Genomic DNA, 23210 nt, shown 5'->3' with positions numbered 1-23210 from the left:
GGGCTCCGTGCAATAGTAAACCATTATTGACAAGCGCAGAATAGGCTCATTAGTACCGCAAGAAGAAGTCGGGTAACTCCTTGATTGGCGCTCCGAGTTAAATACGGCTCTATAGTCGGCTTTCAAATAAGGTTGTTGAGGAATTCAAGAGGAATCTATTTTGACACTTACGCCGAATGGTATCAAACAAACTCCGCTATTAGAAGCAATACTTAACAGTGATTTAAAACCCGTATCAACTGAGATCTTTTGATGTTCTCTTAACTATGATCTGTACCGCTCCCAATTCGATGGTAGGGATTTCTTTTAGCCTCGGTTGACCTGGAAAATAGACTGATGTGGACTGCCTTCGTACTGATATTGCCTAAGGCTCACAAGGAGACAAAAGTTGAAGAAGAAAGACTACGGAATCTCTCGCTGTTTATGGCTCTATTCTATTTTTCTAAATCTTACTAGAAGAAGCTGGCAAGCTCTTTGAATAGATTTTCATTTATCATCTATGCAGCGATCTGTATCAGCGTATCTGCTGCTACCTGACCAGATAGGCTTTTGATGGAACCATTTGATCATAACCATAAGCGCTAATATATGTGCGGCCAATATATGAGCAGAGCTAGCAATAACCCTGGATATTGTGACATTAGCAGAAAGTCTTGATGACATCAAAGCATTTATCATAACGCTGTTGTGGGCATATTGTGCCAACAAGGAGTGGAGGCACTCTCCTCGAGTTCCCACTTTGCGGCCTCCTTTCATGACATTACAGTCTCACAGAAAGAGACCATTTTCATGCAACTCCACTTGCTGCCATGCATTACGTTTGTCACGGCAATAAGAGATGTTCGCCCACAATTATCACCAGGGAATGCCTATGGGGCTGCTATGAATACTAATGTCAGTCTAGGGGGTGGTGCGGCGTGGCAGTGTGGTGATCTTGGGCGTTTATGCCGCGCCTTATCGGAGTCTCGTCGAGTTCGATCATATACTAGTGAATTGGGCAGATATCGGCCAACCCTGTGTCAGTCGCGGGAGACTTCAACACCATATCAACATCGAATCGGACGAATGGTCTGTGTCGCTGGGGCTTCGAATCGGCAGGGTTGCAGGGCGAATTGATCGTGGATAACACGTTCGCGTCCAACGCCTTGGGCCACCGTGCTCGTCACTGGAAGGTGGATACGGTCATGGAAACCCTATCGAATCACCGGAATATCCAGTTTGATGTCTGCGGTTTCTGTCGTCCAGCCCACTGTTGGCGAATGAGGTGGCCATTGAGAGGAGCCTGGGGAACCCAATAATACAGGTATATCGAGAGGATGAAGAAAGTTTAACCATTCCTTATATAGCCAATGCACCATCAACCATGGGAAGTAATATGTTTAGGCCATTGCATCTGTACTGGCTCACTCGCCCTTCAAACCAGAACATAACAATACTAAATATTGCTGTTTGGCGTTAGAATATGTGATAAGTGGGTGATACCTTCTCAGACGGCTTTCATAGTGCCCACCAAGTAAATCACGATCGACTCACTTGTTATTCTACCTCCAATCTGAACAATACTCTGTATCAGAAATACATCATACATCATCTCCAATGCGTCGCCAACCTTGGGAACTTAGATGTTATGTCTCTTGTGCCGTAGTTGTTCTTATGGAGTTACACTGGCTCACTCACTTTTCAAACCGGATAACAACAATATGAAGTTTGACCTTGTAGTTTTCATATAATATCTAATCAGTGCCACCTACCAGACAGGCATATTTCTCATTATAAGGTATATCGTTTATTATAAGGTAATTCAAATAACGCGTTTTGATTGGCTTACAGCAACGATACTCTAAACTCTAAAGGATCGTCAGTTGTACCTACAACATACCTGTTATTTAACATATTTTTTTCGTACTTAATTTATTAGACGAAAAATGTGGCGGTACTTTTAAGTTCCGTAAAGGGGGAAAAGGTTAAATACAATCTCGTCAAATGTGCGTAACGTCACGTGTAATGTAATTTCATGTCGAATCTTATTGTATATGTCGCAGCGAATATTGTTTAGCTGATAAGGTTAATTTTATTATACTCTTAAAAATTATTGTAAATGTTAAAATTATTGTGTGGGTAAAATATGCCCGGTATTGATTTTATAAAAATTGATTAATCGTGTAATTACTATTAATTAGATAATGTTACTGCAATTCGGTTTAAATTACTTTTAATTATTTTCATTTAAAATTATTAATTGTTTTATAAAAAGAATTGTCAAAACCATTTTCTAATACAATGATTTTACAACATCTGTTTGTTTAATAATGAAGTGTTTTTGTGGTTGATGTCCGCCTCTGGTGGGGCGGGCGATTTAATAAAAGAGGGTTGATTTAAGTACGAAAAACACTTTGTTACCGACTTCGGAAGAGAAAACATTGTAAGTAAAATCTATGTTGGTTAAATAAGAAAAAGCTGTGTTGATTAAAGAAAACTAACTATTTTGAACTATTGCTTGTTTTTGTTAATACTCACCTTTTTATTTTTAAATCAAATAAATGCCGTCGATATCTTAAGATAACTTTATATACTGATAAGCAACTTTAAAGTTGCTTTTCAGTATAAACATAAAATTATTGTAACTATAGCAGAGCCGATGACCAGAACAAGGTCAGCGGTTCTGCGTATTTTTTTAAATAACTGTCTATCATAAATTCGATATATATTTTATAAATGAAACAATTATAACATTCTATTAATTTTTATTATCGTGAAACATTTTAAATATCATTTGCCATTACATTAGGCAGGTTACGTTTAACATTTAGATAACATATTTCGCTCATCAGCAATGAAGTACCTACTACATGTAATAGATATGTGAATTTCTTTAACATGATAAAATATATTATATTATGATTATTATAAATAGATTCGATATTGTATTATATAAATTTGAAACATTAGTAACTTCAAAATACAATAAGCATGTCATTATATTATTATTGGAATTACTTTATAATTTGCTATTCAATATATTTATATTATTTAATATAACGAATGAAATTTAATAATAATTGATTTCAATGATTACAGATTATACGTTTATTTTCCTAGTAATGCAATTGCTAAGCAGAAACGCATGGAATGTTAGGTTATATTTATACATTACCACGCATACTACAAGAGAGATTATATATTTATATATTAAATATTATTCAGAAAACAGTACTTATTTCGTTACATCAGGCCGAGGGGACAAGCCACGTTCTGAATTTGGTGTACTACCACCCGAAGTGCTTTGTGGGCTTCTCTCGTTAACCTGTAAAATACAAGTAAATATATTATTTATATAGAAGAGTAACTCGTAGCGAATAATAGTGACCTCTGTTTTGAGATGTTTTCTTATAATTAATCGTAATATTTTAATTGCCATACCAATTGAATTGTATAAGCGAGTGGTATACGGCGAGTGCCTTAACCGTCCCGTCATAGCACCCGTAAATTCAATACAAAAGCATAAGAAAATTAGATCCAGTATAGTATTATTTTGCATCACACGTTTTAGGTCAAATTACACAAAAAAAATTACAGGCTGGTTGTAATTTGTGTTTCCAAACCTTATAATAAATGTCATGTCAGAGACATTTCATAAAAAATACGGCATTCAATTTATATATATATTTAATTTAAATGAACATTTAATCTGTGGATCTTTATTCAATTACAGTTACGATGTTTTTACTTTAATGCCGAATGACTTTAATTGTAAAACATATTTCATTATATATCAAGCACATAGAAATTAAGAGGCGCTTGCCTCGGTTTGTTTTTTTCATGCAGTAGGTAGGTGGATAAGCAAATGGACCACCTGATGGTGAGTGACAATAATAATAATAACCACCACCCCAAGACATTGGTGCTGCAAGCCATCACCAATGCGCGACCTTAGGAGCTAAGATGATAATTATGTTCCTTGTGCCTGTAGTTACTTGGACACTTACCCTTCAAACCGAAAAACAATAATGAAGTATTGCTAGATTATACGTTGAGTGGACGATACGTATCCAGACGGGCTTAACTAAGCCCTACCACCAATCTTCGGTTAAGACCACACATATACATAAAACTAACTGAACTATGTGTTTATAACACCCGCGTCGTAAACAAGTCGACTATCGATGACGACATAAATGCGTCTGATTCATGGTAATGGGAGGGTAATATAATAATAATTTAACCTTATAACTGAAATAGGTTTCAATGCTATCCTTAATACGTGGGTCAAGAATATCTCGAAATAGTAGGTAAATAGAACAGAGGATTTTGGTTTTGGAGTCTTGCCAACATTTACGAAACTCAGACGGCATGAAAGTTGATTTTGAGTTCAACAGTCAAGATCGCTTGAAGTAAATCCCATCCAAGTAATTTACTCATAAGGCGGTTATTCACATCAATAAAAGTGAATGAGCTTATAAACCTTTTTATTGCTTTCTTCTAAATGGTAATTAATTTTGTTTTAGATATAAAAGCCAAATAATTTTTAGTGTCAGTCACTCTGTCTTTAGATTTGTGTTGGATAAGGTATTTCATTAACCCAGCCTAAAATTGATTATTATAATAAATAAAAAAATAATAATTATAGGTTAAATCTTGGTCCTGCACACACGGCACACATCAGCAATATTGTGTTCAAATACAAGATAGTTTAACGGAAAAAAAATATTGAAAACCGATTGTCTTAAAACTTATCAGTGTTGTTATGAGTCCAAACGAATGATTGCCAGATTCGTATCGTTTAGTTTTAAATAACAGATTCAATGGCGTTATTTATTATTGTATAAAAAAGTTAAAAAATATCTTTTAATGCCGCCAAAAATAGTTTTTAAATAATTAGTACATCACGACGACGTCACTTCGTAGTGCTCTGAAATATTTCCTACATTTTAGCAATGATTGCCAGAAATTCCTACAACATTGTATTTAATAGACTTCACGTATCGTGAAGTTTTGTGTAGAATCTGGCGTCAAGAAAATGCTACAAAGTTTCATATATTAAGACCATACATATGAAGTGAGAACAATATTATAATTAATGTATGTATAAATTTATTGAAAGGCCGAATACCCAAGGAACAGTTCAGTAAATTTATTATGGTAGTCAATATTTAAAAATACTATAGTAAGGAAAGAGACTCTTTACTTTTGTAAATTAGATAGTTTTCTTTAATACTATTATCCTTAGGTTTTCCGTACAATAATTTAGGATACCGTATCATGTACCTTACTGAATAAGGTTAAGATCATTTTGATGATTAATGATCAATCCATCACGATAGTCAATCTCACCGGAGAATAGCCAACTATGCAGAAAATTTTATAGTATTATCGACCATTTAGTAAAATATTTCCAGACACTGATTAACTACGTTTTAGTTATATACCAACAAAATATTATGAAATTCATCAAGAATGCTACGGACATGTCAATTTTTTTACCACAGTGACAACCCAAGATGGATGCCCCTTTTACTACGTCTAATTCTTGATCCACGTCACTCAGTTTCGATCTACAATAATAATGCGATTGGCCTGTGTTGAGGGTAAAACAGACTCGCTTGTCGTGACGAAAAAGACATGTTACTTCCTTCATGATTTCGTGTGAATGATCTTTAATAGATCAAAAAGGCGCACCGGTCTAGAAAATCGTCATTTGCAGACCTATATTAAAAGTAAATAAACCACCGGAATGTAGGTCCTATCGAGAAGATCCGGCAAGAAACTCAGTAGTTACTTTTTTCCAATAGTTGAAATACAAAGCCACGTTGGTTAATATGTTACAATTATTTATACTTTAGTCCCGCCTTTAATTCAACAAGTATTAGCTTCACGCTTTTTTATCATCTATATAATCTTATGTTAAATAATATGCCTTATTTATTAATATCTTTTTAACAAACAATTTTAATTTATCAATCGGCAAAGTTGCTCCAAGATTTATTGACTTTGCTGAGTCAGAAACTTGGCGTTATAAGCTTATACTTACTTCTCGTGATCATACAATAATCATCACTGATTCTATCAAAGTGATCAATAGATATTGACTTCACATTGTTGCAAATATCTTGTAAGGCAACTGTAAGCATTTTTTTCTAACTCCAACTTTATAAACATAATCTCTTTTGTAAAATAAAAACATATTAAATATCTGTAGCGTTACACCAAAGTGATATTTAATATGACTTAATACTAGGAAAATAATCAAAATTTATTAGACTAGCGGCATTTAAGTCATTAAGTTGTCTTTTCCTGCGTATGCTGCGGAGCTGAGTCTTCCTGTTAGAAACGATAAATGAGGTTTCCTTAAAACTACCCCAATTAAATTATTACAACATAATTTTAAATAGTTTGAATTTAAGCTGACCGACTAAGTAACTAATGAAAATGTATTTAGCATAATTATATTTTCCATTATATAGACGCAGCAAGTATATTATCGATTACCAGTAAGGTACCACAAGTTAAAGATGACTTAAAGTGATGCAGCTCCCTTCGGCTTTATAACTTGTAATTGGGAGTGCTCTCCAGTTAGCTTGATAATTAACGCTCTATTGAACTTTAAGGAGCTTAATTAAACGGAGACGATCAAGTGTATTCCGACCTTAAGTTCTTTGATCGAAACGTACCTCTAATAATATGCAATGGATATTTATATCAATTACAAAAGTAATAAACAAATCCTTAAATAAAATTCTGCCTGACTATCAAAATCACTTTTGTTGCACACTTGCTTGATGTACCTCGTCTTAGACCTTTATAGTGTTAATGAGTAAAATAAACTCATTCCACTTGAACTATATATGCGATGATATGCATGAGAATCAAACACACGTGTTGTCCAAAAAATTATATGATTTTTGTATAAATTATAAATACCTGAAGTCCTGTATGTAGCATATTTGCGATTGTTTCAACGTCAAGAGTGGAGTCTTGAGCGGAAATCTTCTTAATAGCGGAAGACACGATACATATGTCTCCTCTTAGTTCACGAACAAGAGCGGTTATTTTCTGAGCATTACTCAATATTTCGACGCTTTGAGTATATGGGTTGTAACGAACTCCGAAAGGTCGTTGAATACTGTCCGCGTAGGCCCTGAAAAGATTGTGTAATATTTTTATTTTAGTCAACGCTGTTGTGATCAAAGAAACCGACATTGGGAACCGAGGTCATTAGTTTAATCTCCGTCCAAAACGTTACATCGGTCAGACAAGTTGCCTCACTATTAGTATATTTAGAATATACGGCTATTTTCTGAAATAGTTTGTGTAGTATAATGTACATTGACATATATGCCAAATATAGGCTTCAAACGGTTCCACCCGTGGTAACTGCTTCACACCTTACTCGAATCATACCGTGATGTTTTATAGTATTTAGTTTCTTAAAAAAATGCTTATTTAACATCCCAAATAAGCAAGTTCAACCTAAAAACGAAAATAATCTTCAGCTTTATAACAGCATAAATAAAATAACTTAATAATGTCATAAACGCCATAATTTGTAATTTAGAATTTATTTACTTGGTATTAGGGCTTTGTGTAAGCCCGCCTGGGTAGGTACCACCCACTCATCAGATATTCTATCACTATACAGCAGTACTGAGTATTGTCGTTTTCCGGTTTGATGGGTGAGTGAGCCAGTCTAACAACAGGGACAGGACAACACAAGGGACATAACATCTTAGTTCCCAAGGTTGGTCGCACATTGGCGAAGTAAAGTATATTTCTTACACCGCCATTGTCTATGGGCGGTGGTGGCCACTTACCATCAGATGGCCCATTTGCTCATCCGCCTATCTATATGATATAACAGAATATATATACATATGTATAATTGTATAATTATGTTTCTCACAATATTTGTTTAAATGAGTTTCACATAGGTAGTCATAAATCTGCAATAACGATCAATATCATCCAGCTAAGTCGGGAGCCTTTCAAGCAGCTTAAAATATGAGAAGATTGGTAATATACCAGCCAATAGTTGACTTGTATCCGATTGTTATAAAATAATGAACCGTTGTCTTGAAAGAAGAGTTACAATTACCTTCTCTCAAGAGGAATCTTAGAAATATAATATGAACTAGAAAAAGTAAGAATGTTTAAATTTATGAATACTTTCAGTTTTCACCTCAAATATTTTTCATTATGTGTATATTCAATTTGAAAATCGAACGTGAAAATTCGCTAAAACTGATATATATATAAAATTAATTATTTTGTCCCGCGCTATTTTTGTATCGCGGATATAACAACACTATTGTTCGATTTATATAAAATAGATCATCCAATTCTAAAAACAAATTTAATTGGAGCACAATAATTTTAGTTCCACATTCCTGGTCGTCTAAAATACTATACCAGCATCGAGTAACATTTTACTTTTACTTTTGAAATTGAAATAAAAAGTTTACAAATATTTTGTCATCAATTGAGTGAGTAAATGTTAAAATACACAGATTTTAAATCTTATCTTTTAAAAGTAATTCTTTCAAAAGTGTGATGATTTATGAATATGAATGACCGCATGTTCATATTTGTGACTGACCTCATTTTCTCCTTTGCTTCTTCGAATGAATCCGTGTAATAATAAGCGTTCTGATATGACGTGATGATGCACTCTTCATTAACGGTGACATCGGGGTCGAATCTTTTTATTTTATCGGGCGTGGTCAGGGCATGTTGCAGCTCAGCCACGGAGGAGAGCAGACCAGCTCCATACACTCGAAAACTTCCATCAGTTTGACGGCATAGACCGAATTCAACCGTGAAGAAATAAAGCTAAAATGTAACGATATTAACAATAATAATATCTCAATTTAGATAGACATTTGTTTTAATATAGTTTTAACACTGTTCTTTGTTAACGTGTCCAAGAAACATTTTAGTATTATTTTCATAATTTTGATTAAAATTATATTTAACTGCGGTAAAAATAACGGTCATTATTTGTCAGTATTCGTTATTACTTCATTATTAGTTTTGATATTTCAACTGAAAACCTACTTAAGTTATTCGAGTTGAAGTAGATAAAATTAAAATTAATTATGAATTGGAATAATTTTTGTTTTTATTTTAATCCCGTTCAGTCCATACAGGTATTTATTATGAAATTCGAAATCCGTTTAGCGTTAAAGTATATTTATTTAAATATTCGAATAACGCCCGACTCGGGTTACTATAATTTATCACTATGAACAATTGTCACTTTGACGTAACTTAGGAAATAGGCTCAGAAGATTAATGGCAATCGTAGTCAAGGAAAACTCGTTTTCATACTATTTAAATAAAAAAAAAACATTTTTAGACATTTACAAAGTGCGTCGAGCGATAACAACTGAAACATTTATAAATTGTTAGAATTATTTTATTGTTTTGTATTATCGAATATTATAACTAAAATAGCTGTAAAAATATAAATTGGTCTACTTTGCGTTGCGAAAACATCGTTTAGCGTTTTAAAAGCAAGACCACTTGTAAGCTGAGAGTACTTTCAGAGTTATTTATTAGTATTCTTAACTGCAGGTTTGAAATAATTTGCTTTTTCTTACAAAATATCAAAAGACCAAAGTAATTAGGTAGATCTTTCTTGGAATATTTTTTATATTTAATACATTATCTAATTTAAAAATATATATAATTATAATCTTATTATTATGATGGAATAAAGATAATGTTTATTTTTATATTTGAATCAACGTGTACAAGGAAAGGTTACTTTATAACAAAGATTTTAATACCAAAATTTCCTTCATCAGACCTGATACATCTGATACTTTCAAGAAGATATTAAAGAGGTTTCAGTTCTTAATTAGCGATGAAATTTCAATTATAATTAAACCAAAGGCCATACACTCAACGTTCAGTCGTAAACGAAATATACCGCAGTTAATTCTTATGATCTAAGTTCGTTGTCTTGCTTGATCTAGATTAATATTAATGACGTTATTATTTTAAATTGACATAATATTTTCTACATAAAAAAGCCAAGATGGCCCAGTGGTTAAAACGCGTGCATCTTAACCGATGATTTCCGGTTCAAGTCCAGGCAAGCACCACTGTTTATAATTTATCTAGTACTCGGCGGTGACGGAAAACATCGCGAGGAAATCCGCATGTGTCTAAATTCAACGAAAATCTATCACATGTTTATTCCACCAAGCCGCATTGGAGCAGCGTGGTGGAATATGCTCCAAACCTTATCCTCAAAGGGAGAGGAGCCCTTAGCCCAGCAGTGGGAAATTTTCATGCTGTTAATGTAGTATGTAATGTATAATATTTTCTGCATGAGAATATTGCATGCATATATATAATTATATTATAAGAGGATAATTCAAAATAAAAAGCGAGATGTGTCATGGGATACCGAAAAAGAACTTACTTCCAAAAATCTCAGATATCAGAATAAAAATAAATTCTGATATTTTATTCTGAAGAAAACTTTTGGCGACTATGACCCCAAAATTTTGTCCAATAATTTTTAGTGCCAAAAATTTTAAATTTACAAATTCTTCGAATCTCGATCTTACCGTTGCCAATTTATCAATATCTTCATCTGTAGCTCCAAGCGATGCCAGACCCAGTTCTTGCGAGAATTGTGCAAAGCTGGGATTAGCGAGCAGCGGCATGTGTCCCAGGAGCTCATGACAGCAATCACTATAAATATAAATTATAAGACATTGTAATATTATTCAGAATCACTTCGGCGTACAGAATTTACCAATGTCATTAACTTTAAGTAAATAACTATGAAGTTACTTGCTGATCGTCTCGATTAATCTCATATTCATTCAGTCATTTTTCACTTCGAATTTCGCAGAATAATATTTCTAGAATTCTTGCAAACTTTAATTTAAATCAAGTAATATTTTTATAGTGCTAACAATTATCCTGACTTGTATTTGATTAAAGAAACGGTATAATATTATGGTAAATATATTGTGTAAAATGACAAAATCCTCTCTCTGCTAAAACAGATCTTTTTTAGAGCCTAGTCACCTGCTTTAATGCACATGAGACAAAATAAAGTCTGACACGTGTATTTGATTTCACAATATTTAACAATACCGCCATCACAATATTTTTATATATATATATATATGGCATTAATTGGCGGACGAGCATATGGGCCACCTGATGGTAAGTGGTCACCACCGCCCATAGACAAAGGCGCTGTAAGAAATATTAACCATTCCTTACATCACCTATGCGCCACCAACATTGGGAACTAAGATGTTATGTCCCTTGTGCCTGTGATTACACTGGCTCACTCACCCTTCTAACCGGAACACAACAATACTGAGTACTGCTGCTTGGCGGTAGAATATCTGATGAGTGGGTGGTACCTACCCAGACGGGCCTGCACAAAGCCCTACCACCAAGTACACACAATAAACAATAAACACAATTATATAATAATAATAATGAGCAGATTAACTCTGGTGCCTCAGCTTGAATTTGTTATGGTTGATTCACATATTTTAGCCCCTGGGCTTTCTCGCTCTCAAATATGTTATTATTTAAACACGTTGTCGACTTTTCAGTCCCATATCAAGTATATCCAATGACTATTAATAGGTCAAATTTTTAACAATATTTTAACATATTCACCAATACTAAGTGCGAATAAATCTTACTTTATGGCATTTATAATATTATAGATTCACGTATCACTTATTACAATGACTTTAAAAGTAAAAAAGTAATAAATAAATAAGAACTACTATGTTATTTTAACTTTTATATTTATTTACGAATAAATAAAAATATACATGTATATTATATAAATATACATTTACATTTAAATATAAATGTAATTAAAAATAATTCTATTACATAAATCAATTCTATTTTACATGCAATACTTACGGTTCAGGTGTGTAGAAGGGGTCGGAGGAATGACGAATGTACTGAGTGCAATGGAACACCCTGAAAGCTAATCCGGATAGAAAATCTCTCGGGGATAAATAACCAGCGACAGGGCGAAGTTGGAATCCAGTCTTGCGTTTCAAGAATACGCTTACATCTTCCAACTGGAATGATAACATGATACAGAGTTCGCGCTTTACATGATAGAATTATAAAGAAATCTTCGAATTATTTCTAATCAATAACAGTCAAAAGTTATTCGAAAATCTGTGTTATTATAAAAAGAAGCAAGTGTTAACGAGTAGCCCTAGCGTCCAATACGGTGTTACGTCATAGGATGTCATAATTAATTCTATCACATTATTATATATAATGTTTATAATCGAAACTATTTATTTTAAATTATGATGTACTTATAAAATTATTGTTATAATTAGTTGTTTAATAATTTGTTAAACTTTAATTAATACCATTTTATTTAGCATATTTAAGACTGGCACAAATACATATAAATACTTCTTTTTTTAAAAAATATTGATCTGTCACAAGAAATAATGGTATCATTGGAAATGATTGAAAAATAGTTTTGTTGGAGAATTATTATAAAACGTGATTTAATTTTGTCTTATTAAACTACTGAAGTTACTCAAGCTTTTTTTAAAAAAGAATAAAACTAAAACATTATAATACTTCTTTTTGAAGAAAAATCATTTATCGCCATCGCATACATTATATATTTCATTAATTTTCTATGTTGTCTTGGGTCTGGGTGTTTGTGGTACCGTCGTTACTTCTGATTTTCCATAACACAAGTGCTTTAGCTACTTATATTGGGATCAGAGTAATGTATGTGATGTTGTCCAATATTTATTTATTTATTATTTATTTATTTATATTGAATGTAAAGTTTCCACTGGTTAAGAATATAATATTGAATAGTATTGTAATGTTTAGTTAAATAAAATTAAAATAATCACATAATTCGTATTTTCATTTTTAATAATGGTAGAATTGTTGTGAGTGGTACTTTATTAATCAATGTATCATTTTATCACAAATATTTTTGTATTATCTCAGTACAGTTAATCAGCGACATCTGATGGAATTTTCCCCAAACATCATTGTACTAAAGCAACTGCGTGTACAAGGCACGCCATCTACCGTTATTTCACGATACTTCTACTTTTCACTCACAACACTAAATTGAATTTATATATAAAAAAAAAAAAAGAAAAAACAGAATCAATGATGAAAATAAATGCACGTGTGCATTATTGCCCCTTTTTAATAACAGGTACTGAAATCGATACCTAGGTATGGTAAGAATTTATAATTCACCAAGCCAAAAATAAATATTTAGTTTTATATATTAATTTATATTTATTCATTCAAATAAAACTCATGCGAGTGTATACGCACACTACACACACACATACACAAAAGGAAGTACACAGTGAGACGGAAAGAAAAAAGCAACCGTAGCTTAAAGGAATTTCGATATAAATATTTATATATTTCGAAATATTTTATTAATTACTAGCGACCCGCATCGGCTTCGCACGGGTGCAATGCTGATACTAAGTATACTTATATACTATACTAAGTATACTATGGTGTAGTATACTACAGGATGTCCTGCAATGTTCACAGTTTTTCAGACATTAGACAATACTAACCGCAAAAATGGTTGTTGTGGGCTATCCCTAATAGATAGACATATACGATCACGGATTTATTTGAAGTTACGGTGTACAATACCGTAGTAAATTATTTTGATCTATCTCGTAGGGTTCAGCCAGCGTTTGCGATGTAAGCGCAAAAAATATTACGATTTACGACATCACTTCAGAAACCTCTAAAATTATCAGTGTTTCTATACTATATTGTGCATATATCATACATATAAACCTTCCTCTTAAATCAATCTATCTATTAGAAAAACCGCATCAAAACCCGTTGTGTAATTTTAAAGATCTAAGCATACATAAAGACACACTGTGGTAAGTGTCTTTGTTTTATACTATGTAATGATTATTATTTGTTAGTTACTGTTACACAATTTCAGTCAAGTCGGTAGTTACATTTCACGAGTGAGATACGAAGTGAATACTTACAAAATCGCACTGCCGATAAACAAATGCATGGAATAATTGAGCTTATTCCTTACCTGAGGTAAATTGTCTTCTTTGTATCCACAATATTTTACCAGCTGAGGCCAGTTTTCAAGGTATTCCTCGCAGGCATGTTTCTGGTAGAGCTTGTGAAGTTCCCTGAATACTATGCCCCTGAAATTATTGTAAAAGTTTTAAATACATTTTATTATTATTTAAACGTTTTATAATATATAAGAATATTAGAAAAATAACTCCTTAAAAGTAAGAGTTCCTTTATATCTATAGGTAGTATCCAGCTTATAGACATTGGCACTTTAAGGAAGATTCCTTACATCGTCATGGATACCAAGAAATTGAAAGAATATCTAAGATGCCCTTGTGTCCTTCAAGACAGAACAAATCAAGATAAGTGACTTTTTTACCAGCGGTAGATGTTACACTGACTAACTCATACAAAATGTAAAACAGACATTTTTTTTTATTTTTTTTACTATATCATTTAAATAAAATTAATAGGCCTCGGCCCCTAATTGTCGAGAATAGTGAAAACTGTGACATATGAACAAAGTAAAGCGATTTGAAAATAGTCATCTATTCTAGTCTGTCTAGACGACACGTTCGTGTAGATGTAGATATGTTAAAAATGTCGTGAAATGTTGCAAGTTACTAGATTGAGCTGTATAGGAAATATTTTCGTCTTTAATAGGAACAGTCGATACAGAAAACACTATTATAATGATAATTATAATAATAATAATAGCCTTTATTTAACAATCTTATATAATACGTTTCTTTCTTAAATACTACATTTTAATATTTGACACCTGTTTCGCCAAGATTGTCTTGCTTCCCAGCATAGACCTCCCCTAAAGCTTGCCAGAAAGTACGATCTTGTGTCTTTCTTCTCCATTTAAAACCTGCTATTCTTTTTATGTCGTCTTCCCACCTGCGACGTTGTCTTCCTTTCTTTCTTTTGTATTGTCTTGGATACCATTCAGTTATATCCTTGGTCCATTTATCTTTTTTGTTTCTCATCATGTGACCCGTTCACCTCCATTTTAGTTTTTTTGATGTAATATGTCACATCTGTAACTCCGGTTTGCTTCCGAATTGTTTTTAGTTTTATTTTATTTTTTAATTTAACATTGAGCATACTTCTTTCCATATCATGCTAACAAATCTCTAGTTTGCGTATGTTGTGTTCGGTTAAACTCCATGTTTGGCATCCATATGTCATAACAGGTAGAATACACGAGTCAAATATTTTTTTCTTATATTTAAGAGGTACATTGGGATTTTGTACTACTTCTTTTAAGGACCAGTATCTTTTCCAGGACAGATTAATTCTGTTAGTTATTTCTTTAGTTGTTAGGTCTGTTGGAGATATTATTTGACCAAGATAAGTATATTCCTCCACGTATTCAATATTTGAACCATTAACTACAATTGGAATTTGTTCAACGTTAGTCATCAGTTTCGTTTTTGAGGTGTTCATGGAGAGTCCAACATTTTCGCTTTCGAATACAAATTGTTCTAGCATTTCTTGCAAGCCTATCGCATCGCCTGAATTATAGTAATTACTTATGTTTAAAAAACAAAACAAAATTATGATAAAAAAGCGCTTTATAAAATTAATTGTGTTTATAATTTTAATTTAAGTCATGTAAAAGTATTCGTTAAAAATTATATAATAAATATTATTTTATTAAACACTAAATAAAATACTCATCGGTCCGAGTTTGTTGCCATAGATTCAAATCTGATATCTAACTAATACATGCATCGTAAGTTCGTGAAATTGAATTTCAAAGTGTACCGACCTCATTGCTCATCTCAGTTCGCAACAAGTTTTACCAGATTGTTACAAGTTTGACGGAAACTTGTATTAATAATTGTCGCATAAAGACTGTTGCTTATTCAGTTTATAAATATAATCATAACATTTTGGTATGCAAACATTAAGAGTTGTTAAAAAGTATGTTATAGTTTGTCAATGAGATATTGTCATAGAATTCGTTTTAAATCCTTAATTTCCGTTTAGATATATCGTGCTCGACACTGAGTTTAATTTTAAAGGTAACTACTCGGGAAATATCTGCAAATTGTATCTCGATTGCATTAGAAATATATTGGAGATGAAGCTTAAGTATTGATTATGTTAGAAAACGGTTCGTCTTAATGAAAAGAGATCTAAAGGATTTTTCATATTATTTCTTATAACTTTCGTACGGTATTTGTATATTTTTTAATTTATTTTCTTTGGTGTCTAAATTTGAATATTAAAAACAACTGTTTTTTTTATTAAATGGTTTCATTCAGCCCCACGCTGATTTTTCTTTGAGTCATATTTAGTAATTAAAATTTTACTTCCTTGATTTATCTGATATTTGTGTGCACACCTATACTTCTGATGACATTGCAATTGAGTATATTTAATATAATTGTAAATCTAAGATGGCCGCCGCTACAAAATGGCTGTTAAATATTTTGTCACGTGCCCAACAATATGGGTATAACATGATAGACTTGACTTTCCATCATGAATCAAGATTTTATTTTCGAGTCTAATTAATTACCAAGTTTCATGAGAAAAGTGGTGGAACATAATCTACATCATTGTTATCTTTATTTCCAATAAAACCTTAATATTTAAACCTTTTTTTATTGAAGAATGAATAAATGTACTGTATCTAAATAGTAGTTATTTGTATTTCTTAATACTACGAACAAAGTAGTATTATATTGTCAAAATATGAAAAAATAAAATAAACCGTTGTTTGATAGCATATGATGCAAGTTGGACCCGATAGATGGCGCTGCTTTAAAAATATTACATTCCTAAATCGCGATGGCTAGATTTTCTCTACAATTCACCGTGTTTTCGTTTCTCGGCTCTGTCCTGGCAAAATTAACGAATCAGGAAAGATCACATCGCGCTATATATTAAGGACTAACATATTGTGATGTTTTCCAAGGGAAACAAACTGAAATAAAAGAAATTTCTGAGTAAAGATTACTCCTTAATTGTTATAAATATTCATGTATCCGGTGTCTCATTTAGTCTTTTGCTACTTAACTGTAATTAGTCCCTCTTCACTTTAACTACAATATTTTTAAATTACCTTCTATCTGTTTAATACATACAAGAATTTATTTGTTTGCATTCATGATATAGTTTACTATCTATCTTTCTATCTATCTATCTATCTATCTATCTATCTATCTATCTATCTATCTATCTATCTACCTATCTATCTATCTATCTATCTATCTATCTATCTATCTATCTATCTATCTATCTATCTATCTATCTATCTATCCTGACCGTATTCGGCCACAGCGACTGGGATCTGACTATTAAAAATTTCTCTTATGTGTTTTCAAGTAAATGACATAGGCAATTTTTGGAGCGCATGTATGACCACATTCACTGCAGGTCAGCACCCCTCTGACATAATTATTATGTCTGGCCACAAGTGGTCGTCCTCGAGCTCGTCCCGTTTTGAATCGACCTTTTCCTTTCGTCTTCTCTCAAAAGCAAACACCTTAGTGTTCACGGTATGCCTCCAAAGTTGCCGGTCAGCTAGTCTACGTAAGTGTCTCCCATTGTCACAGTTACAGTTTACAAAGTTTCATGTGACGCTTTAGCTCATCTTAGTAATATATAATATATTGAGTGGTGTGTATGAAGGTTTGAAGGTTATTATATCACGCGACTGTAATGCAGGCTTTTGGATACACATGTAGCAGAACTGTTTGGTTAACAGGTTGTCACAATGTTTCAGTTCAACGTCGAGCTCCGGATGAATTATAAAATATACACTCATTATCTACAGTCACATTTTCCCATATCACATTACCGCACGAAACCACCACCACCACCACGCGCACCACATTTGCAAGGCATCGCTAACTTCCGATTTGTTTCAGTTATAAATTTTTGTTCATACAATACATATTAATGTAATTATATTTATTGAATTTATGAATATATTTTTTTTTATGTATAGGGGCGTGCAAATGGGTAGGAGGCTCACCTGATAGAAAGTGATTACCACCGTCCATGGACATCTGCAACACCGGGGGGCTTGTTGGTGCGTTTCCGGCCTTTAAGGAATGAGTACGCTCTTTTCTTGAAGGTTCCCAAGTCGTATCGGTTCGGAAAAACCGCCGGCGAAAGCTGGTTCCACAGAGTGGTTGTGCGTTTGTATCATGAATTACTGATGTATGCAATAAGTCGCATATAAATATATATACATTTTGTTTTATTGTTCTACAGTATGTCTTGATTTTAATGAACTTTCCTTTCTTTCTGTTATAGCAGTGAAATTCGCCAAACATTCTGGTAAAAAGATTCACATGTTTTGACTAGGCCACCTCGGCTCTCAATAGTACTTTAAGTGGAAATTCTTAAGCTTTGTAAACTTGAATGTCATTTTTATTACAGTATATAATTATTTTATATGTTAAAGGTAAGGTAGAATGTCAAATAGGCCAGGTGGTAAGTTGCCACTGCCTATAGACATTTCTAAGAAATCTTATTCATTCCTCATATCACCATTACACCATTAACATTGGGAACTACCCTATAAACTGAAATACAACAGTACTACGTATTGCTCATTGACGGTAGAATATATATTTTTTAATTGTTATAGTCTGGTGGACAGGCAAATGGGCCACCTGATGGTAAGCGGTCACCACTGCCCATAGAATTTAGTGCTGTAAAAAATATTAACCATACCTTACATCATCAATGCGCCACCAACCTTGGGACCTAAGATGATTACATTGGCTCACTCACCCTTCAAACCAGAACACAACAATGGTAAGTATTGCTTCTTAGCGGCAGAATATATGATGAGTTGGCGGTACCTCGAGCTCGCACAAAGTGCTAACACAAAGATGATGAGAAATGATGTATTAAAATTAGTTGTATTGATTAAAGTCACCTTTTATGAATTTTTGAATTCACTTTAACCATATAATAATATAATGTATTAAGTCCACCGTTCGTGAATTGTTGAAAAATTAACTAAATTGAAAAACCGTTTTATTTTGACGGAAATATGCATAGCCTATGGCCATTCTTAAAGTTAATTTTAAATGAAAGGATTCGATTCGCCTATGACCTCTCAAATAATAATTATCTTATAAGTTTGACAATCACTGCATTCATTGCGTATAATAATAATAATATAAGTATAAAAATAATAATATAACTTATTACGTTACATTATTAAGTTTTGAAGTTGTTAATGTCGATTAAAAGTTGTAACTTTAATAAGTACGACATTTTCTATTACGCATATAATAATTTTAAGTAAGATTTAATAAGAATAATACTGTCATTTGAATACGGTAATATTTCAAATATTTACATATTAATTCATTCACAAAGTTAGATTGGAAAATAAAATGAGTTAAAATATAAGTGATTGATCTTCTCTTTTTTTAAATCAAATTAAATAATTGAATGAGAAATAAGTTTGGGGATTCTTGGGTTGACATTGTTTAAAATAATATCAAAATCGTCTCCTTAAACGATACTTAATTTGTATAGTGACTAAAAATCAATTGATTCAAAAATCTGTTTATTATTTAGTCCAGTAACGTGATCCGTTTAATAGTGAGGAAAAAATATTATAAAGAGTAAATTAATACGATTTCAATCGAACGAATTTTAATGTTAACGTTATGGTTCACAGAGTTCAATTTTAGTTGACAATTTTTTGGTGAATATCATCTTTCATATTCACCAATATATTATGTAAATCCATAGTGATAATTAAAAATGAACAAAAAAATGACAATAGCAAGCTTATATTAAATCGATATTAGCTGCTTTCATTTGGTATAAAGTTCGTACAGACGTTTGAACTTTATTTCGATTTACCAGACTATCAACTAAGATCGAGTCGCGTGAATTCGGTTTTAAGCTAAGATTTTTCACTTACCAAGTTTTAATCTCCGTTTCGGTATATTGTACCTTCGGGATAGGCTGCCCACTATTAAAAACATTAAAATTATTAAATGATTATAAATATTTATGAAATAACTATAGCTCTGTTATTTTTGTGACAAAATATAAATATTTTCATGAATTATGGTTACTTAACATTCGTTTACAATTTCCTTATCTTAGTATTATAAAGAATCCTTTTATAAATAACACTTTAAATCTTTAATTAAATAAGATGATTATTTTTCACATATTTATTTTAAACAATGCATTTACGGACGTAGACACACTATGAGTTCAGGAAAACCAAAAAAAAGTACCGACGTTGGTCTACAAAAGTTGGTTCATCTTTTTGAGCGCTTAATCTATTAAGAAACGATTATTTTAATTACTAGATTCAACCGATCGCATCACATCAATGGAATATGAATTACTATTAACCATACGTACTATTTATAATTATTAGCAATAGCTGCGAACTGCTCCCGTCGCTTGCGATAAATTGGATCCTTAAACCCAGGGTGATCAGCGTCAAGTTCCGAACCATACATGAGAACGTTTTGAGCGCGATCTAAATCAGAAATCTTACGGGGGAACCACGCCATCTCACCAAAATCTAAAAACATATCACAATATTATTTCTGAAGAGAAACGCAAGAATTAAAAAAAAAAAACAATATAATATATTGGTACGCTTACAAAATTGTGCGCTTATGAGTTTGGCCCTTATTTTTTACAGTGTAATCACAGGCACAAGAAACATATTAGTGCTCAAGATTGGTGGCGCATAGATGATGTAAGGAATGGTTAATATTTCTTACAGCGCCTTTGTCTATGGGCGGTGGTGACCACTTACCATCAGGTGGCCCATATGGTCGTCCTCCAACCAATGCAATAATATATATATATATAAGGATAAAACTTATGACGATATACTCGCATAGTATTGTAGAAATTATTTTCCTAACTATTCTTACGTTAATGTACCGATGGTATAGAGATAATTATGTTGCAAAGCAATCGTTTCACTTATTTCACTAACAGTATGGGTGTAATGCATGGGCGAATTACATTAGATTATCATGAATGAAAATTTCAATAAGTAATTAGTTTATATTTTGTAAAAACAAGTATGGAATAGATGCGGAAGAATAGAGGTATTTAGGGCTGAATTTTACAGTTGGAATGTCTTCAGCACTTGTATAATGAAGTTACTTTGTTCTGATTTACTAGCCGTTTACACGACGGACTATCCCATCGGAACATTGTTCAGAAGCCCACTGAATTTTCTTAAGAATTACAGTTTTTTAATTGAAGATGCTTTGCCCATACTTATTTTATCAAAGTACTCATTTTTGAAGATAGAAAAGTTGCAAGAGAAATGAGTTTAAATATGTAATCGCAGGCAGAGCTCGAAAACACTTTATTCAATTATTAATTGTTTATTTTAATGTTATACCAAAGCTAGCCGCTGCTGATAATGGTGTTGGAGGTGGGAAGTCATCGCCAGTTTGAGAGGACACCACCTCGAAATCCTGGATTTCGCGTTTTAGCATTCGCTTGAGCTGTTCCATTCTACGAGGGTCACATTCGACGTCCACCAGGATGTCAGACTAAAAACCAACATATTTTTAAATATTCGCTCAAGCAACCATTGCAATATTTCGATATGTTTTCAAATTGTAATAATAATTTGAAAAAATATCAGGAACAATAAAATTATTGATAATTTATTAAACTTATTCAGAACAGATGAAATGGGGTGTAAATTATAAAAGAACAGAAAAATAATGAGCAGTATATGTACCCATATCAATTAAGTAACGTTCGCAGAAGAATGAAACTTACAGCTGAAATTTCCATGGCAGATTTTCTAGATTCAATATGGAGAACATTGATACCGAGATCTTGGAAGACCGAAAGAACCTTAACCAAGCCTCCAACTTGGTTCTTCACAGTAAATATTACCGAGATCCTCTCCCCTTCTTGCGGGTGCTGTTGAGCTGCATGTAGTTCAGCCAACTTGGGATGATGGGAAGACTCATTCTTGACTTGCCAATCCGATCCGTTTCTATACAACCACAAACCTAAAAGACCTTTTCCTGACCCACTCATCTTCTGTTCTCTTTTTCTCAACTTCAAACTGATTTTTAAGTTTCAGTATATCGGGTCAGTGTAGTCTGTCTTCTATATTAAAATTCGTGTAAGTCGAAGGCACTGTGCACTGTCAGATACAAACTGCGGGCTGTCCATTGCGTATCGCGCTATATAAAGAGAAGAGGCGCGGGAGATAGCCGGAGGGTGGGTATATTTGATTGGCTGAATCAACTGTTCAGTGTAACTTGGAAAATCTTTCATTCCATAAAGTCACGGGCACACTCCCTACGTTCTCTTTTAACTTTTATTATAACATTAATTATTGTAACAACTTTGTAATAATATACTAACAATAGTTATATATATATATTTATATAACTTTATAACTTTCTTATTTATATATTTCATTAAATCAATGAATAGTAAAACATGGCATATTAAAAATATATATATTTACAGAATATTAGGAAGTTTAATATGTCACTTCTAAAATTTTACAAAAAAATATATTTTCTATTGAAAAATTATTTTGTTATACAAACTGATCAGAGAGTACGAGACGAACAAGCATTCACAATAATAATATAGTTTATCTCTATGAAGGAAAGCATCATAGCTCATGTAGGTATAACAAATTTACTCAAAACCTATTTTAAAGTAATGTAACCAACACGACGTTTCTTTTAAAACAGATCGAATGTCTGATTGATGAAAGATAGATAAAATACTCGACATATTGGTAACATCTACCGAGTGTGACCGCATGTTGTATTCCACCCACACCCTTACGGGCGTTAAACGCAAGTCGCTGTATTTATTACCATTATTTAGTCGAGAGAGCATCCCTTATCATTCTTTATCGGACATATATATACATATAGCTAAGGTGTCAGGGTATAGCATTCAGTTAGTATCGCACATTCTAAATATATAACACATATAATCATTATAATTATTATTATTCTGGGTAAATCTTTTCAAAGCGAGTGAGTCAGCTATTATACTGATATAACTTAATCAGCTTTAACAGATTTTACATAAATTAACATCAATTTCCCAGATATAAGACACTCTTTAACGTACTTTGTAAGGCTTTAAGCGAGTCCGTCTGGGTAGGTACTACACGC

At 32.5% G+C, this 23210-nt stretch overlaps 1 protein-coding gene across 1 annotated transcript; it reads right to left on the bottom strand.

Moving 5' to 3' along the window:
- Nucleotides 1–3208: 3208 nt before the first annotated feature.
- On the bottom strand, nt 3209–22148 carry LOC113403870 (tryptophan 5-hydroxylase 1). Its single transcript, XM_026644492.2, has 10 exons — nt 21835–22148; nt 21446–21599; nt 20437–20602; nt 19982–20032; nt 14078–14195; nt 11911–12074; nt 10572–10698; nt 8591–8823; nt 6919–7135; nt 3209–3304 (listed from the first exon to the last, which is right to left on the bottom strand). The coding sequence occupies exons 1-10, from the start codon at nt 22099–22101 to the stop codon at nt 3215–3217; spliced, it is 1587 nt and encodes a 528-aa protein (XP_026500277.1). The 5' UTR covers nt 22102–22148; the 3' UTR covers nt 3209–3214.
- Nucleotides 22149–23210: the final 1062 nt, after the last annotated feature.

Source organism: Vanessa tameamea, chromosome Z (assembly GCF_037043105.1).
Source record: "Vanessa tameamea isolate UH-Manoa-2023 chromosome Z, ilVanTame1 primary haplotype, whole genome shotgun sequence".
Lineage (NCBI taxonomy): Eukaryota > Metazoa > Arthropoda > Insecta > Lepidoptera > Nymphalidae > Vanessa > Vanessa tameamea.
The sequence above is the reverse complement of the archived record's forward strand: the minus strand, read 5'-3'. Positions and strand labels throughout refer to the sequence as shown.

Excerpts from the sequence above, each read along its gene's own strand:
- LOC113403870 (XM_026644492.2), bottom strand. The coding sequence starts at position 22,101 with ATGAGTGGGTCAGGAAAAGGTCTTTTAGGTTTGTGGTTGTATAGAAAC. Across the intron at positions 14,196-19,981 it reads GAAACGGAGATTAAAACTTG|GGGCATAGTATTCAGGGAAC; the intron begins GTAAGTGAAAAA and ends CAATAATTTCAG. Across the intron at positions 10,699-11,910 it reads CCCTTCTACACACCTGAACC|TGATTGCTGTCATGAGCTCC; the intron begins GTAAGTATTGCA and ends TTATATTTATAG.